Source organism: Populus euphratica, unplaced genomic scaffold, assembly GCF_000495115.2.
Source record: "Populus euphratica unplaced genomic scaffold, PopEup_1.0 scaffold113.1, whole genome shotgun sequence".
NCBI classification, from domain to species: Eukaryota; Viridiplantae; Streptophyta; class Magnoliopsida; order Malpighiales; family Salicaceae; genus Populus; species Populus euphratica.
Window position 1 is genome coordinate 142833 of NW_011499984.1, and position 13465 is coordinate 156297.

General features: G+C 31.9%; 3 protein-coding genes and 1 long non-coding RNA gene across 4 annotated transcripts in view; 1 reads left to right on the forward strand and 3 right to left on the reverse strand.

Moving 5' to 3' along the window:
- LOC105139996 (probable leucine-rich repeat receptor-like protein kinase At1g35710) overlaps positions 1-7492 on the reverse strand; it is a 25001-nt gene extending 17509 nt beyond the window's left edge. Inside the window, exon 1 of the mRNA XM_011046653.1 lies at positions 7395-7492. Coding sequence (XP_011044955.1) covers positions 7395-7492 — 98 coding nt within the window. The remainder of the gene's footprint in view (positions 1-7394) is intronic.
- A 248-nt stretch (positions 7493-7740) lies between these two features.
- On the reverse strand, positions 7741-8168 carry LOC105139961 (uncharacterized). The gene is made up of 2 exons (XR_845095.1): positions 7979-8168; positions 7741-7815 (listed from the first exon to the last, which is right to left on the reverse strand). It is a non-coding gene; the product is annotated as an uncharacterized LOC105139961 (long non-coding RNA).
- Positions 8169-11337: 3169 nt separating this feature from the next.
- Positions 11338-12356, reverse strand: LOC105139997 (uncharacterized). Its single transcript, XM_011046654.1, has 4 exons — positions 12207-12356; positions 11916-12043; positions 11646-11829; positions 11338-11556 (listed from the first exon to the last, which is right to left on the reverse strand). The coding sequence occupies exons 1-4, from the start codon at positions 12354-12356 to the stop codon at positions 11338-11340; spliced, it is 681 nt and encodes a 226-aa protein (XP_011044956.1).
- Positions 12341-13162, forward strand: LOC105139962 (zeta-carotene desaturase, chloroplastic/chromoplastic-like). The gene is made up of 3 exons (XM_011046610.1): positions 12341-12631; positions 12721-12965; positions 13055-13162. Exons 1-3 carry the CDS (start codon positions 12551-12553, stop codon positions 13077-13079), a joined length of 351 nt encoding a protein of 116 aa, XP_011044912.1. The 5' UTR covers positions 12341-12550; the 3' UTR covers positions 13080-13162.
- The last annotated feature ends 303 nt before the right edge of the window (positions 13163-13465 follow it).

The window sequence follows — 13465 nt, forward strand, 5'->3', positions numbered from 1 at the left end:
TTAAAAACAATTATTAGGTGTGCATATTGATCCAACATGGTTTTTTACATGAAAAATTAAAAATGTCTTTTGAAAATCCCATGTAATCATTCAATTAAATAAATTGATGATCATTTATTTAACTAATTATGTTTACTAAACTTTTTTATTTTAATAAATAAAAGATAAATCCATACAAAAAAAACACATTGCTATATTGAAAAATACAAATAAAAATAATTGAATAAACTCACACCATAAAAAATATTATGAAAGGTCAAATACATAGAAAAATATAAGGAATGAACACTTGCTGATATGATGGAAAAAAAATATAAAAAACAAAGATAAAAAAAAAAAAGACGCATTGAGCGGATCTAGTAGTCAACTCAAGTAAATAGATCAAACACATAGCCTATGACATGAAATTGAGATAAACTCATAAATAACAAAGTAAGAAAATACTGAGAAAAAGATATTATAAAAAAATATTTTTAAAAATAACGAATTCAACCCGAGTTAATCTTTCACATCTATGACTTAGATCATGAGACTAGAGTGACTCCATTAAAGGCAAGCCTTAAAAGACAAAGAAGTAAGATTCTCAACCAAACAAATATTAACGATGGAATTGAGGAAAAAAATCAATAAAAAAACAATGTGAAATAAAAAAATAGTAATTAAAAGAATTAGAAACTAAATTCAACATAAAACTAGTTGAAATTAAATGTTAAGGGAAAATTTAAATGAAATTAAAAGTTTAGAGATGGAATTGAAAAAAAATCAAATAAGCAAATAATTAAAAAAATAACAATTAAAAGAATTGACACCAAACTTGACATAAAATTCAATAAAAGGAAATGCTTAATTGAAGAAAAATAAATCAATCAACAAAATAATTAAAAAATAATAATTAAAAAAATAAGGATCAAATTAAAAAAATTAACAAAATCAAATAGTTAGGAATGAAATTAAAAATAAAATTCAATTAGAAATAATCAATGTAAATAAAATAATTGTAATTAAAAGAAGAATGACTTAATAAAAAAAAGAAATTGAAGAGCTGGTATAATGTTTTGCATGGTTAGCACGTAATTTGAGGAAGAAATATAAGGGAAAAAAAAAGGAAAAAAAGAAGTCAATTGACACCAAACCATACTCCATAACTGTATATGCACTATCCATGAAATGAAAAAAGAAGACATTGAAATTGATTTGAACCATAACTATATATGTGCTACGAAGAAAGGAAGATGTCACTGAAATGCATCACATGATGCGGTGGAAGCTTGATTTTTACCACAATTGTATATGCACTACTTAGAAAGGAAAATGACATTGAAATGCATCATATAATGTGACATATAATGTGATGGAAGCTTGATTTCAACCATTATAATTAGTTGCATGTATCATCTACAGACGATGAAATTATTAATACATCAACTTTTTTAATGTGCATAAAACCAAAAATGCCTTCGTGACCAAACAATAATAACAAAAAAAACCATTATATTGCAAATATAATAGAGTAATTTAATTGTTCATGAAAAAAAAAAACGCAATAGGGTTGCATAAAAAGATTGTGAGCAGTAGTGCAGAGTATATTCAGGGCTTCTTTCGAATATTATAATCTTGTTTGTGTTGACTTGAATATTCGAATATCATTGAATATTATATTTAAATTGAAAAGGTTGCTCATGTCCAGAGGCCGTGAAGTGAGGGGGTGGGAGTAGACATTAATTAATCGTGAAGTAATTATAAAGTTGGCGTTTATATATAATAAAATATAATAAAAATTATATGTATTAATAAAAATATATAAAATTTCAAGTTAATTTTTAACATAATTAAAAAATAAAATAATATTGTAATTGACACAGTAACAGTATATTATTTAGGAGTTGTTTTTAGCTATACGTACGTAGTTTCATGGAAGCATCTTCTTAAGAACATTTTGATTAATTGAATTGCAAAGCTACTTAAAAGTTGTTTACAATTATTAGAATTTTATACGTACGTAGTTTTATGTTGACTTGAATCTAACCTAGTCTTCAACGAGCTCAGTTTCCCGCGCATCGCAGCGAGGCCTGGTCCGGAAGGAACAATAACCTGTTCTTAAACTTAGGGATTTTATTTTAGACTTTCATTAATATTTCCTTTTAAAGTTGGAAGTCAATGTCAACTTCGGTTTCATTAATATTTCATTTTATTTAGAGGAAGTCAACCTTTTCCTCATCAAGCTTTTTTTTTTCAAGCTTCAAAATTAATTAGCTGTTCTTAACAGTTGGTGTCATTTGGTTCTTACAAGGATCTATGGGTGATTATTGGATGAAGATTAAATTAAAATAAAAAAAATCCAAAAAAATATAAAATTCCCAACATCCAAGAAGGATGAAGAAAAAAAACAAAGAATTAAATATATCTTTAATGGACAAATAAGATTAACAACATTCTAATAATTTTATTCTCTATTCTTTTGACATGTGGTAGGGCTAGAGCTTTTCATATCTTTACATTTCCCTTCAATCGCAGGTGTCGCACGTGTGCAGCATCGCGGCGAGTTTTCCACTTTTATCTGGAAATGTTGTATAATATCTATCTAGAAAATATAGGGGGACAAGAAAATCTAGTCTTTTATTGATGGGAAATGGATTGGAAGTCGCCACCTAGTATTTTGGTCACTAGGAACCCTAACTGGTCTCATAAATTGGGTACAGGGACTAGTTGCGTAAAGGAAAGGTATTAGCACCCCAAATACGCCCTATCTAAGGTAAGCTGCATTGTTTTATTGTCTGATAAAATCTAATGTTTCCTAGTTATTGGTATGGTTTAAGAAAAGTCCTCCTCGATAAAGAGATCCTTATCTTATCGGGTAACTCTAACCTAAACACAAGAATTTAATTTCCAAAATACGTCTTACGTATAAGATCATAACCCCAGATATTAAAAGAAAACAAAATAATTTTTTTGGAATTTTTTGAAATATTGGCCTAGTTCTCATGGCTTGAATAAACTGGTTATTAATGTTGCATGCTAATACGTATATTTTTTGAAATTTTCTTTGTTTTATGAAAATATGATAAGATGATTTATATATATATATATATATATATATTGGAGAGACTAGGCTGTATGCATAAAAACAAAATATTTTTTTGTTTTATTTTTTTTATGACTTGACAAAAACTAGGTATTTTAATACTGGATTTGTATCTTTACAGTATAAAAATACAAACCGATATTGATTAAAATTCAGTAACAAAAATGGTAGAAAATTACAGATTCTTTGAAATAATTCTTTGAATGGGCCGAACCCAACCCAAAAGGAAACTGGGCTGAAACGAGCCCAAAAAATAAAACGGGCCTACTTCCTACAGGGCTGGACTTAGCCCAGCCGCATGGGCTGGGCTAATATTCCAGCCCGGAACAATAGTAACCGGGGCTGTACATGTGTACAGTACCATGTTACTATACACGCATAGTAACCGGGGGTACTGTACATGTGTACAGTACCCGTTAATTAATTAGCCTGCACAGTAGCTAGTTAATTAATACTGTGCATTAATTAATATTGTGCATCGTCACTTACCTGGAATGAGAAGCTGACAGTGATGCTTGTGTCTGATTTGGCGATGATAGATGACAGTGATGCCGGTGACCGGTTTGGTGGTGGTGTTGCTGTGGCGGCTCTTCCTCTTCTCTGATGTTTCGGCGTTGGTTTCTCTCCTCTCTTTCTCCTCTGTTTCCCTTTCTCCTTCTGCTCCCAACTGTGTTGTTGTCGACTAGGAATACAATGGCAGCTTGTGGTGGTGGAGAGGACGTGCTCTGCTCCTGGTGGTGGTGTTGCAACTGGCTGTGGTTGTTCTTCCTCTTCTCTGCCGCTTTTGTGTTATGTCTTCTCCTTGTTCAGTCACCTTGCTTCTCTGTTTCTTCTTCCAAACGACGGTTCTAAGGGCAAGGTGGGCGGTTACCGGTGGCAGTGTTGTTTCAAACGGTGGAAAAAGACGAGAGAGAGAGAGGTTATCGTTCTTCTCCTCAAAAAAATTGTCCCCCTGTGTTGCAGCTGCTAAAAGCAGTATTTACAGGCGAAGGGGAGCAAGGAAGGCGTCGCTGCGCATTGGGAGCAGGGGACGTGGGGCTCTAGTTTTGGGAGCAGCATGCAGTCATTGTTTCTGGTTTTAAAAAGGCGTGGGGCTCCAGCAGCATGCGGGAAGAGAAACAGTGTCAAAACGACGTTGTTTAATTTTTTTTAATTATTTATTATTTATTTTTATTTTCATGGGGCCCAAAATGGGTTACAACAGCAGGTTTCGAGAAGCCAAGCATAAGATTGGAACAAGTAATATGTATCATCAAGCTTGATTGTCACAGCAATAAAAACCTTAGAAAGCAAACAGGTAATAGGAGATTGAACAATCTGAAGTTGAAAAATAGTCACCATTTTTTTAATTTTTTTTAGAGTGTAAGAAGTATAAAAGAAGAGAATCAAATATTGAGAAGGAAGAATCTTGCAAAAAGTTGAAGATCTAAAGAAGAATTTTCAGTTTAACAATATATTAAATAGATAATAGACACATCAACGAATATGGAAGAATTTTATGAATAAGATAAGAATGAAACCAAAATCAGAAACAAGAATAAAAAATTGTAGAGTGTAGAAGCTAAGTTCTCAAAATCAAGAATTCCTAAGCTCTGATACCATGATAGGATAGTAAAATTTATACAGAAAAAGGAATAAAGAGAGATGAAGAAAAGCCAAGAAGGATTTTATTAAAAAAAAAGAAAGAAGAAATTATGTTTTTGATTCACCGTTTTATTAATAAATAAGAATAAAAAATTGTAGAGTGTAGAAGCTAAGTTCTCAAGATCAAGAATTCATAAGCTTTGTTACCATGTTAGGATAGTAAGATTTATACAGAAAAAGGAATAGAGAGAGATGAAGAAAAGCAAAGAAGGATTTTATTAAAAAAAAAGGAAGAAGAAATTATGTTTTTGATTCACTGTTTTATTAATTGAATAATGTTTCCTTATTTGATATCAATTTATATATTATTATAGTAAGAAGCTTATTCACAGTATCTATTCTTTATTAAACAATATTAACTAATTCTTTTAATTGACAAAAAAGACTAACAACTATTAATAATATTCTAACCATTTTATTTTCTAATCTTTTGACATGTGACAGGACTAGAAACCTTTGATATCTTTGCAAGATCTAGGTTTCTAGGCATGATAGAGTACAAATACTATCTTAATAGAATTTATTTTTTATGAAGTATCTTTTAACATCAATATTATTATTATTATTATTATTTTATGAGAATTGATCCTAATCAAGAATTTTCTCTTTCTAGCATCATTTTCTTTGAGTATCTTTCATCTAAGTACTGAAAAATATAAAATATAAAAAATAAATTTTCAAATCAAAATAAATTTATATATTATGAATATCAAATTGGGCATTCCTTTTCTTTGTGTTTTTGAACTTAGTACCCATTCATTGAATTCTTTCAATTCGTTTAAGTAATTGGTCATCAATAAAAGCATATAAGAGCGCAATTAAAAAAAATAAGAATGAAAAAAAAATTTGCATGGAATTACATAGAAGAGCCTTCACAGTGGTTAATTACAAGGTACCGAGTATAAGAGCAGGCTTCTTAGACTATGCACCATAGTTTTTAAATTCACTTTGGGTAAGTCCTGTGTTATTGGTCAACTGTGATTATCTGATTAAGTTAGATTAATCTTTTTTATATAAAAAATAAAAATAATATTATTTTAAAGTAAATTTTTATAAAAACATTGACTGAATTTTTTCTATATTTATTGAATGAAGGGTCTATTAAGGTTTTTCTTTAGATTATATTCAGTCAATTCTTTTTTTATTTATTTTTATTGAAACTTAGTTTAATTTAAATTCTGAATTACAGCATCACGAGTCAACTCACCATACCATTCTACATTTTAAAATAATATGCACATCTTATTAGTTGTGTTAAAAGAGTAAAATCGCTATATTTTTATGGTTTTTTTTTTTAAATTCAGTCCCTTGTGTGGTTTAAAAATCATAGAGTCCAGCTCGCAGGATGGAAGACAATTGAAAATGCTGCCGATGTCTACCGGCCGTGAAGCACCGTGGAGGACAATGTTATGTTAGTGATGCGTAGTTTTGGTGATGCGTAGTTTTGGTGATGCGTAGTTTCTTGGAAGCAGCTTATTAGCAAGTTATCTGCCTCGTTCACCAAAAAATAAAATAAAATAAAATAATTTGAACAACGTTATGTTAGTGAGGAATTTTATGCGAAGTTTTAAAACAGGTTAATTTGTATTATATGATATAGTTTAAATAATTGAATCTCACTACTACTAATTTCATAAACTAAGTCGTTTACTTTACATTTTGTTTGCATTAATTAACATTAGCACAAACTTGCTGTCAAGCTCGCATGGCTCGTGTTTATATTGAATAACTCTAACTTAGCCTTCAATTAGTAAAAGAAGATAATGCTTAGAAAATGAAATTTGATTTTTTTTTTAAATTAAGAAAGAGAAATGATAAATTTATCCCATGAGCTCCATTAAAGTAATCAAGCAAAAGAAATATAACTAGCTAAGAAAAACAAATAATATTTTTTTATGAAAAAGAAAAATAATTTTAAAACGGGTTGTGTTCTTAACAGGACTTATGGGATCATTTGTAGGTTTTCAAGATCTTTGTTATATGAATATTTTTTTAAATAATTCAAAGTATAAAAAATCGAATACAATTTGCCGAGTATTGTTTCATTTACAGATTGAAGACGAAGCCTGGTTCAGTCAACATGAATTAATACCAGCAGATTAATGTATGCATGAACCACGCATGTAAACTATACCCCACTTGCGAGAGACCGTGTCAGGCATCAATGGGTTAATAATCTATTAAAGAAAGTGACAGTAAGCCAGTGTCAGGTATTTTTGCCGTCCAGATAAATTTTTCTTCCAAAAAAAAATAAAAAAAATTAGAGGTTATTAATATTATTTTTAGTAGAAAAAAATCCAAAACATGCTATGTTGACCTGACATGACCTATCAACGTTTCAAAAACAATAAAAATAATTGGTAAAAAAAAATATAATTAAAAAAATGGAGGGCGACATTTAAAAAAAATATATTCTGAAAGTTAGTAATACATAAAACTCTACTGAAAAAAAACATACTAATTGGTCATATAGTAGCGAAAACCAACCTAATCTATATAGAAAAAAAAAAATTGAAAGTAGAGAAATTAATTAAAATTCTAATATAGCTAGTAGGAAAATAAAGATAAATAAAAACAGCATCTTCCAGGTCTAATTTCTAATTTGAAGGACTTCGTGATTTCAGTTAGTGCAAGTGAGCTATCCCATAGAAAACATGGCCTCCAGAACCTGTCATCAAATTTCAGTATGATTTCACGGTTGTATCTGGCTGTTTTTTGTGACACTGCACCTTCGAAGCGTCTGAACTTCTTCTTGAAATTTGCCATTTTCGATCTATCTATAAACGCACCCACAAAACGTTCCACATCGGCTACTCTCACTGTTCAAATTGTAATAAGCTTCTAATCACTGTTCAAGAACAACTAGATAGTCCAGTTTGAAATTAGGTGGAAAAGATTTCAAAGAGCATCCATGCGGACCAACAAAGCCATATAATCCCTTTGGGAAGATGTCTGTAGCATCCGTTGAGACGAACTCCATTGATTTGGAGTAAATTCAAATATTTCATGTTTTCAAATGATTCTGTTCTTAAAGGTTCAGCTTTCGAAGTTTGCACATCTAGCACAAGACCCTCCACTTTTTATGTTCCCTAACAAAAGCAAGAAATTTCAGTAGAGCGACATATATCATGGTTTGGAAGTAGACCTATGCAAAAGTATATATTTTGTTAAAATTATTTAAAAACAAGCTCAACAGGAAATACGTATAAGACTTTGTGATTCTGCGCACAAGACTACAGCAATGCATCTTACCATGTTGATTTTGAGCACTTTCAATGCTTCCTCATGAAGCCAAATTCTGCTGCGTTTTCCAGGATGTTGGGGACACATTTGACAAACTATCTCTCTTCTCATGTCTTTTACTAGATCATGCATCCTTGATTGATTCAGTAAATTAACTTCTAAGAGAGACCTGTCAACAAGAATTGTTAAATTGATTTCTTGATTGTTGACACATATTCTTTGTTTCTGCCAACGAAGAAACATGCAAAATCAAGGAATATATTTTTTAGTATATCATCATCCAGTGCGTCAAAACTTATCATAAGCTTTGCCTGGACATTATGATGTGGAGTTTTTCGCAGTTTTTCAATAGCACTTCTCCATACAGATTTGTCTTTTCCGAACAAAGAAGCACCCAAAACTTCAAGAGCTAAGGGAAGCCCACCAGCACACTTTAATACATGATCATTGGAAAGCTCAGCATAATCATCCGGTGGATGGATAGTCCTAAAGGCATGCCAACTGAAAAGCTGAAGGGACTCATCTTGTGTCAACAGTTTAGCCTCATATTTTGCCTGGCATATGAAGACATTAGCGAAGATTACACAAGTAAACTAGAATATTATATTATATGGAGGAAGTTTCGTGGAAAATTAAAAATGTAAATTAGAATATTATATTATGCAGAAGAACTTTCATGGAAACGAAGGATCAGGAAGTTATCATTTTCACATCTATAGTCAGTCAATGTTATGCTTGAGGGACAAGAAATATATATCAATTGAATTTGAAATCGTATTTGACTTTTTCTAAAGCATGCAACATGGGATCAAATCTACCTAATCTTGAAGAAGAAAACAGAAAGAAACTTAAGACAATATTAATTACTTAAAAGAGATTACATGTATATATGTAATTAATCTTGATGGAGTCAGCCTATTGGTTATTACCCCTAAAGAGGTTTATACAAAAGATTTTCTTGCTTGTAAATTGAGCAGTAAAATTTAGCCACCTATTTATAGTTACAGAAAACTTATGCGTATTTTTATTCAAATTAAAAGAGTTTCTTTGTAGAAAAAAGAGTTGATAGTCAAATCATATTCTTCATTCTTCAACTTATAAAGCTAAAATATTAAAAATAATTATGTATATTGAAATGCAGAATTTACAGTACTCATGTTAGAGAATAGGGATACATATTTTCAATATAATGGAGCACGTAATATTACGAGAAAAGACAGTACACTTAAGATTAAATGCATGGTTATTAACTTATAATAATACCGAACATACAATATGGCATGCCATACGCGTGGGATCAAGAGGCTGGATCAATAAAAGGACTTGGGTTATTGAATTACGAACTCCATCTATATTAATTATTTTTATTAAAACAATTGTTGCTTATGCCCGCGCGGTTTGATGGTATTTTTCATTTTTATTTATTGATTTGAAAGTTGACACTTAGTATTTAATTCAAGTTTATTAGAAAATTCAAGTTTATTGATCTTTCAAACTGTCGACAGTAGTTGGAATCTTCAACTTTATCGATCTCGGCGGGTCGCATACACGGAGGTAGAGTCAGCTGACCGTTAGCGATCAACACGTCAAAGATGGCGTCTACCTTGCTTAATTTCATCGAGGGAGATGAGGGGGAAGATGGAGTGGCAGAGAGAGATCTCTGGATTTTAGGTTTTTATTATTTTTTTATTTTTAAAAAATTATAAAAAAAATTTGGATAACAACAACAATAATAATAATTATTTTATGATTCAATCAAGTTTGGATCCGGTATAAATAGAAAAGTTCAAATTAAATGAATTTATTCAAATTAATAATTAGTCTGATTGAAGTAAAAACTCAATCTATGATATTAAATCCTAAATTTTTTAGATTACTCCTCAAATTCCGTCCAAAATACTGTTGGCCACCAAAAAATCCATATAATTTTTTTAAAAAAAAAAATACACATCCATACAATTACCAAAGGCTCCTAAACAAATCTATCAGAAAACCTAACCAATCTAAAAATTTCAAATCGAATCTTTCATTTAAAAGTATGGCCAAATTCTTTTTTATCATTTTCAGTGAAGTTTAATTTTGGATTAAAAATATAACTAAATTAAATTTTTTATTTTTTTAAATTATAAATAAACTAATCAACTAATTCAAACTCATTAATTTAACTCGACTCGGTTTAATTTTTTAAAAAAATTAGTTAAATTTATGTCAATTTTTTTTTTTGGGTTTTTTTTTGTGTGCCTTGCTTTTCAAAACTTGCTTTGAGCGTGACAATTTTATTTAATAAAAAAAAATTGATTCACAATACTTAATTGAAAAGAATAAAAGCAAATCTCACAGTTGTTGGGTTGATTGCCATTAATGTAAAGCAACCATTAGTGGACAACACCATCCATTAATAAAGACAACAGTTATAGCTGGAGCTGCACCAACCATGTGCACCCATCTAACATGTCAAAGGTTGACAGCCACCATTGTTGAAGAAGAGTTGGAGGTGACAGCTATCATTGTTGAATGAGCTGGAGTTAGTGGCTACCAATGTTGACAACAAAACAAGAAGAGCTGCCATGGATGTCTATAAATAGAGGCATACGTGAGAGAGCAAAATGAGTGAGAATGCAACCAAATATGTGAGAAATATAAGAGAGAGTGGACTACCAAGGATAGCCAGCAGTAGCTATCATTGTAACATTGAAAAGAGAGAAACAGAGTGAGGTTGAGAGTTGTCAAAGAAGGGATGATTCCTCCTCCTCTATTGGTGTAAATTGTGTTTTTTTCCTATATAATAAAATGACTTCTCCCGTGGATATAGGCGCTTTGCCGAACCACGTTAAATATTGTGTCAGTATGCTTAATCTCCTATGAGCAAATATCAGTATATCACTGGTCGGAATCCCCATCAACAGTAAAATTCAAGGTAGTTTGGGACTCCAATGACTCAGTGAAAGTCTTAACTAAGTTTTTCCATGATTTTTTTTCAAATTCTACTTAAATAGAAATAAAAAAATTAAACATATTTAAACTTAAATTTAAAAATCCTAATATGATAACTTAAAATTTAAATGTACTAAATCTTGCGGAGAAGACCTAATCTCACTAATTAAGGTAGCTACAATTCCACCTCCATTAAAAAAAGCCTTACCCTCAGGGATATGGTAGGTTCCCTTTAGCTGTCCTTCTATATTTTCTATAAGTGGCATATTTGCAGGCATGTTGACAAATTTCAGTGATACTAGCACCGCCGCTAAAAACTTGAGTATATTGTGCACGAACTATCAAGTCAACGTTCTTAGGAGCACATGGCTTCCGGCAACATACTTTAAATATTTGAAGATGGGAAGCCTTGTCAGGAAGAGGTATATAAATATTCAACGGGTATCCAGACACCTAAGACTAGGCAATGCTGGGTCAAATGTTGGGTTAATAATATCTGACATGTTTGTTGTTCCAATGATAGAAACATTCTTCTTAGCTGCCATGCCATCCATTTCTATCAGAAGTTGATTCAAGATTCTATTCGCAGCTTCGGAATCTCCGTGGCATCCTTTACAGCTAGCTAGGGCCTCCAAGTGTGCCCTCATGTATGACTTCACTAGAGGTAGCAAGATTGATCAATAATCAAGGGCAAAACACTGACTTGAGCTTGAGTTCCTACCGCTGCATTCCATTAACGTACAAACTGCATGTTTCGGGCATCGATTTTGTTGAGCTTTATGGACAATTGTTCTTTCTGTTGCTGGGTAGCAATTTCAATGAAAGTTTCCACTTGATTCATTTGGTCTTCGGTTCTCCAATTACTATCTTTACCAGATTCCAAGTCACAAAACTGAGAAGTTATACCACCATAAGTATCCTCGTACCTATATTGATTGACATTCAGAGTAGTATCTTCTTCTTTTAACACGTTTGGTATATAACATTTAACTCAAATCTACTGCTAATGAACAAACCATCATGTTCATTCTCAACAAGCTTCTCTCTCTGCTGCCGATTAACAGAATCATAGCGTCGATGTTCAAAGATTGTGTTAGTCTCTCTCTTCTTACCTTCTTCAAGGCAGAGATCCTTAACGGCCTGCAATGCTTGCTCATAGCTTAAATGTTTATATTTCGTCTGACAAAGGCTCTGCAGATGGTAAAATTCCTTCTGAAGAATTTCCATCCCTTGATGCATTCTCTTTTCGTTTGCAAGGATCATCCATGATTGTAATTGCTTCCCATTAGAAAGGCCTGCAAACATCCATGATAGCAAACTCTATATCAACATTAGCAGGTAGAACCCTATCTCCATTGCCAACAATGGAATCAAGCTCGTCATAGAAAAATACACAAGGAGCTGACTGCTGTGCTTTGTCAAATATCCAGTCTAAGTAGAGTAGTTTTGGCATTCAAATTTTCGCCAGAAGCAAAAATTAAAAAAAAAAGTGCAAAAGAAACTATAAGGGTTTTATGTGTCATCTGTCAACATGTTTTGGGAAGCTGAACTAGCTGGTGCCAAATTTCCTACCCCCTTAAATTCTCTTTTGATGTGTTATCTCGTGGTACTTTTCAATTTCAGACTTATGATATAGCAAGAAATGCTATGGCGCTTGCCTTGAGTCCAGTTGTGAAGGCTCTTGTTGATCCCGATGGTGCATTGAGGGACATAAGGAAATTAGATAGCGTAAGAATTATCTCATTTCTCTTTCTTTTGAATCGTTGCCCAGGTCATTTTGTTAATATTATCGTTGAAATTACATTTTCTTCTTGCAGATCAGCTTCTCTGATTGGTTTTTGTCCAAAGGTGGAACACGCATGAGTATCCAAAGAATGTGGGATCCTGTTGTTTATGCCCTTGGGTTTATTGACTGTGATAACATCGGTGCATGGTGCATGCTGACCATATTCTCATTGTTTGCCACCAAGACAGAGGCTTCTTTACTTCGTGTGCTCAAGGGTTCTCCAGATGTTTACTTGAGTGGTCCCATTAGAAAGTATATCGAAGATAAAGGAGGCAGGTACAGTTGTAAATATAGGTGCAAAGTCATTACTTGCAAACTATTTTTTGGGTCTCACAATCATAGATACTCTTTATCTGCAAGAGCAGGTTTCATTTGAGGTGGGGATGCTGACCGATAATTTATGATAGATCACCAGATGGGGAAATACATGTCACAGGACTTGCCTTGTCAAAGGTAAATGGCTTTTCATTTTCCTTCTTTCAAACTTGATCCTCTAGTACATTGATGCTGTGATATTATCCTTTACATGTTCAAATATCCTATCTTAAATCTGGTTACATTGCTCCAATTTAAGATCAACAGGGATGCGATGTAATTGCCTCGACATTGTTTTGGTGAATATTTCAATAAGCTATGGTTCTAAATTAAAGAGGTATATAGAAAGCATGTTATCAAAACTGTTTTGCTTTGGTGGATCAATCTAATAATTTATTAATTACCAATTTGGTTTGAATTAGGTCTTAAATAAAATTAGATAGAAGTTAATCGATGCGCGC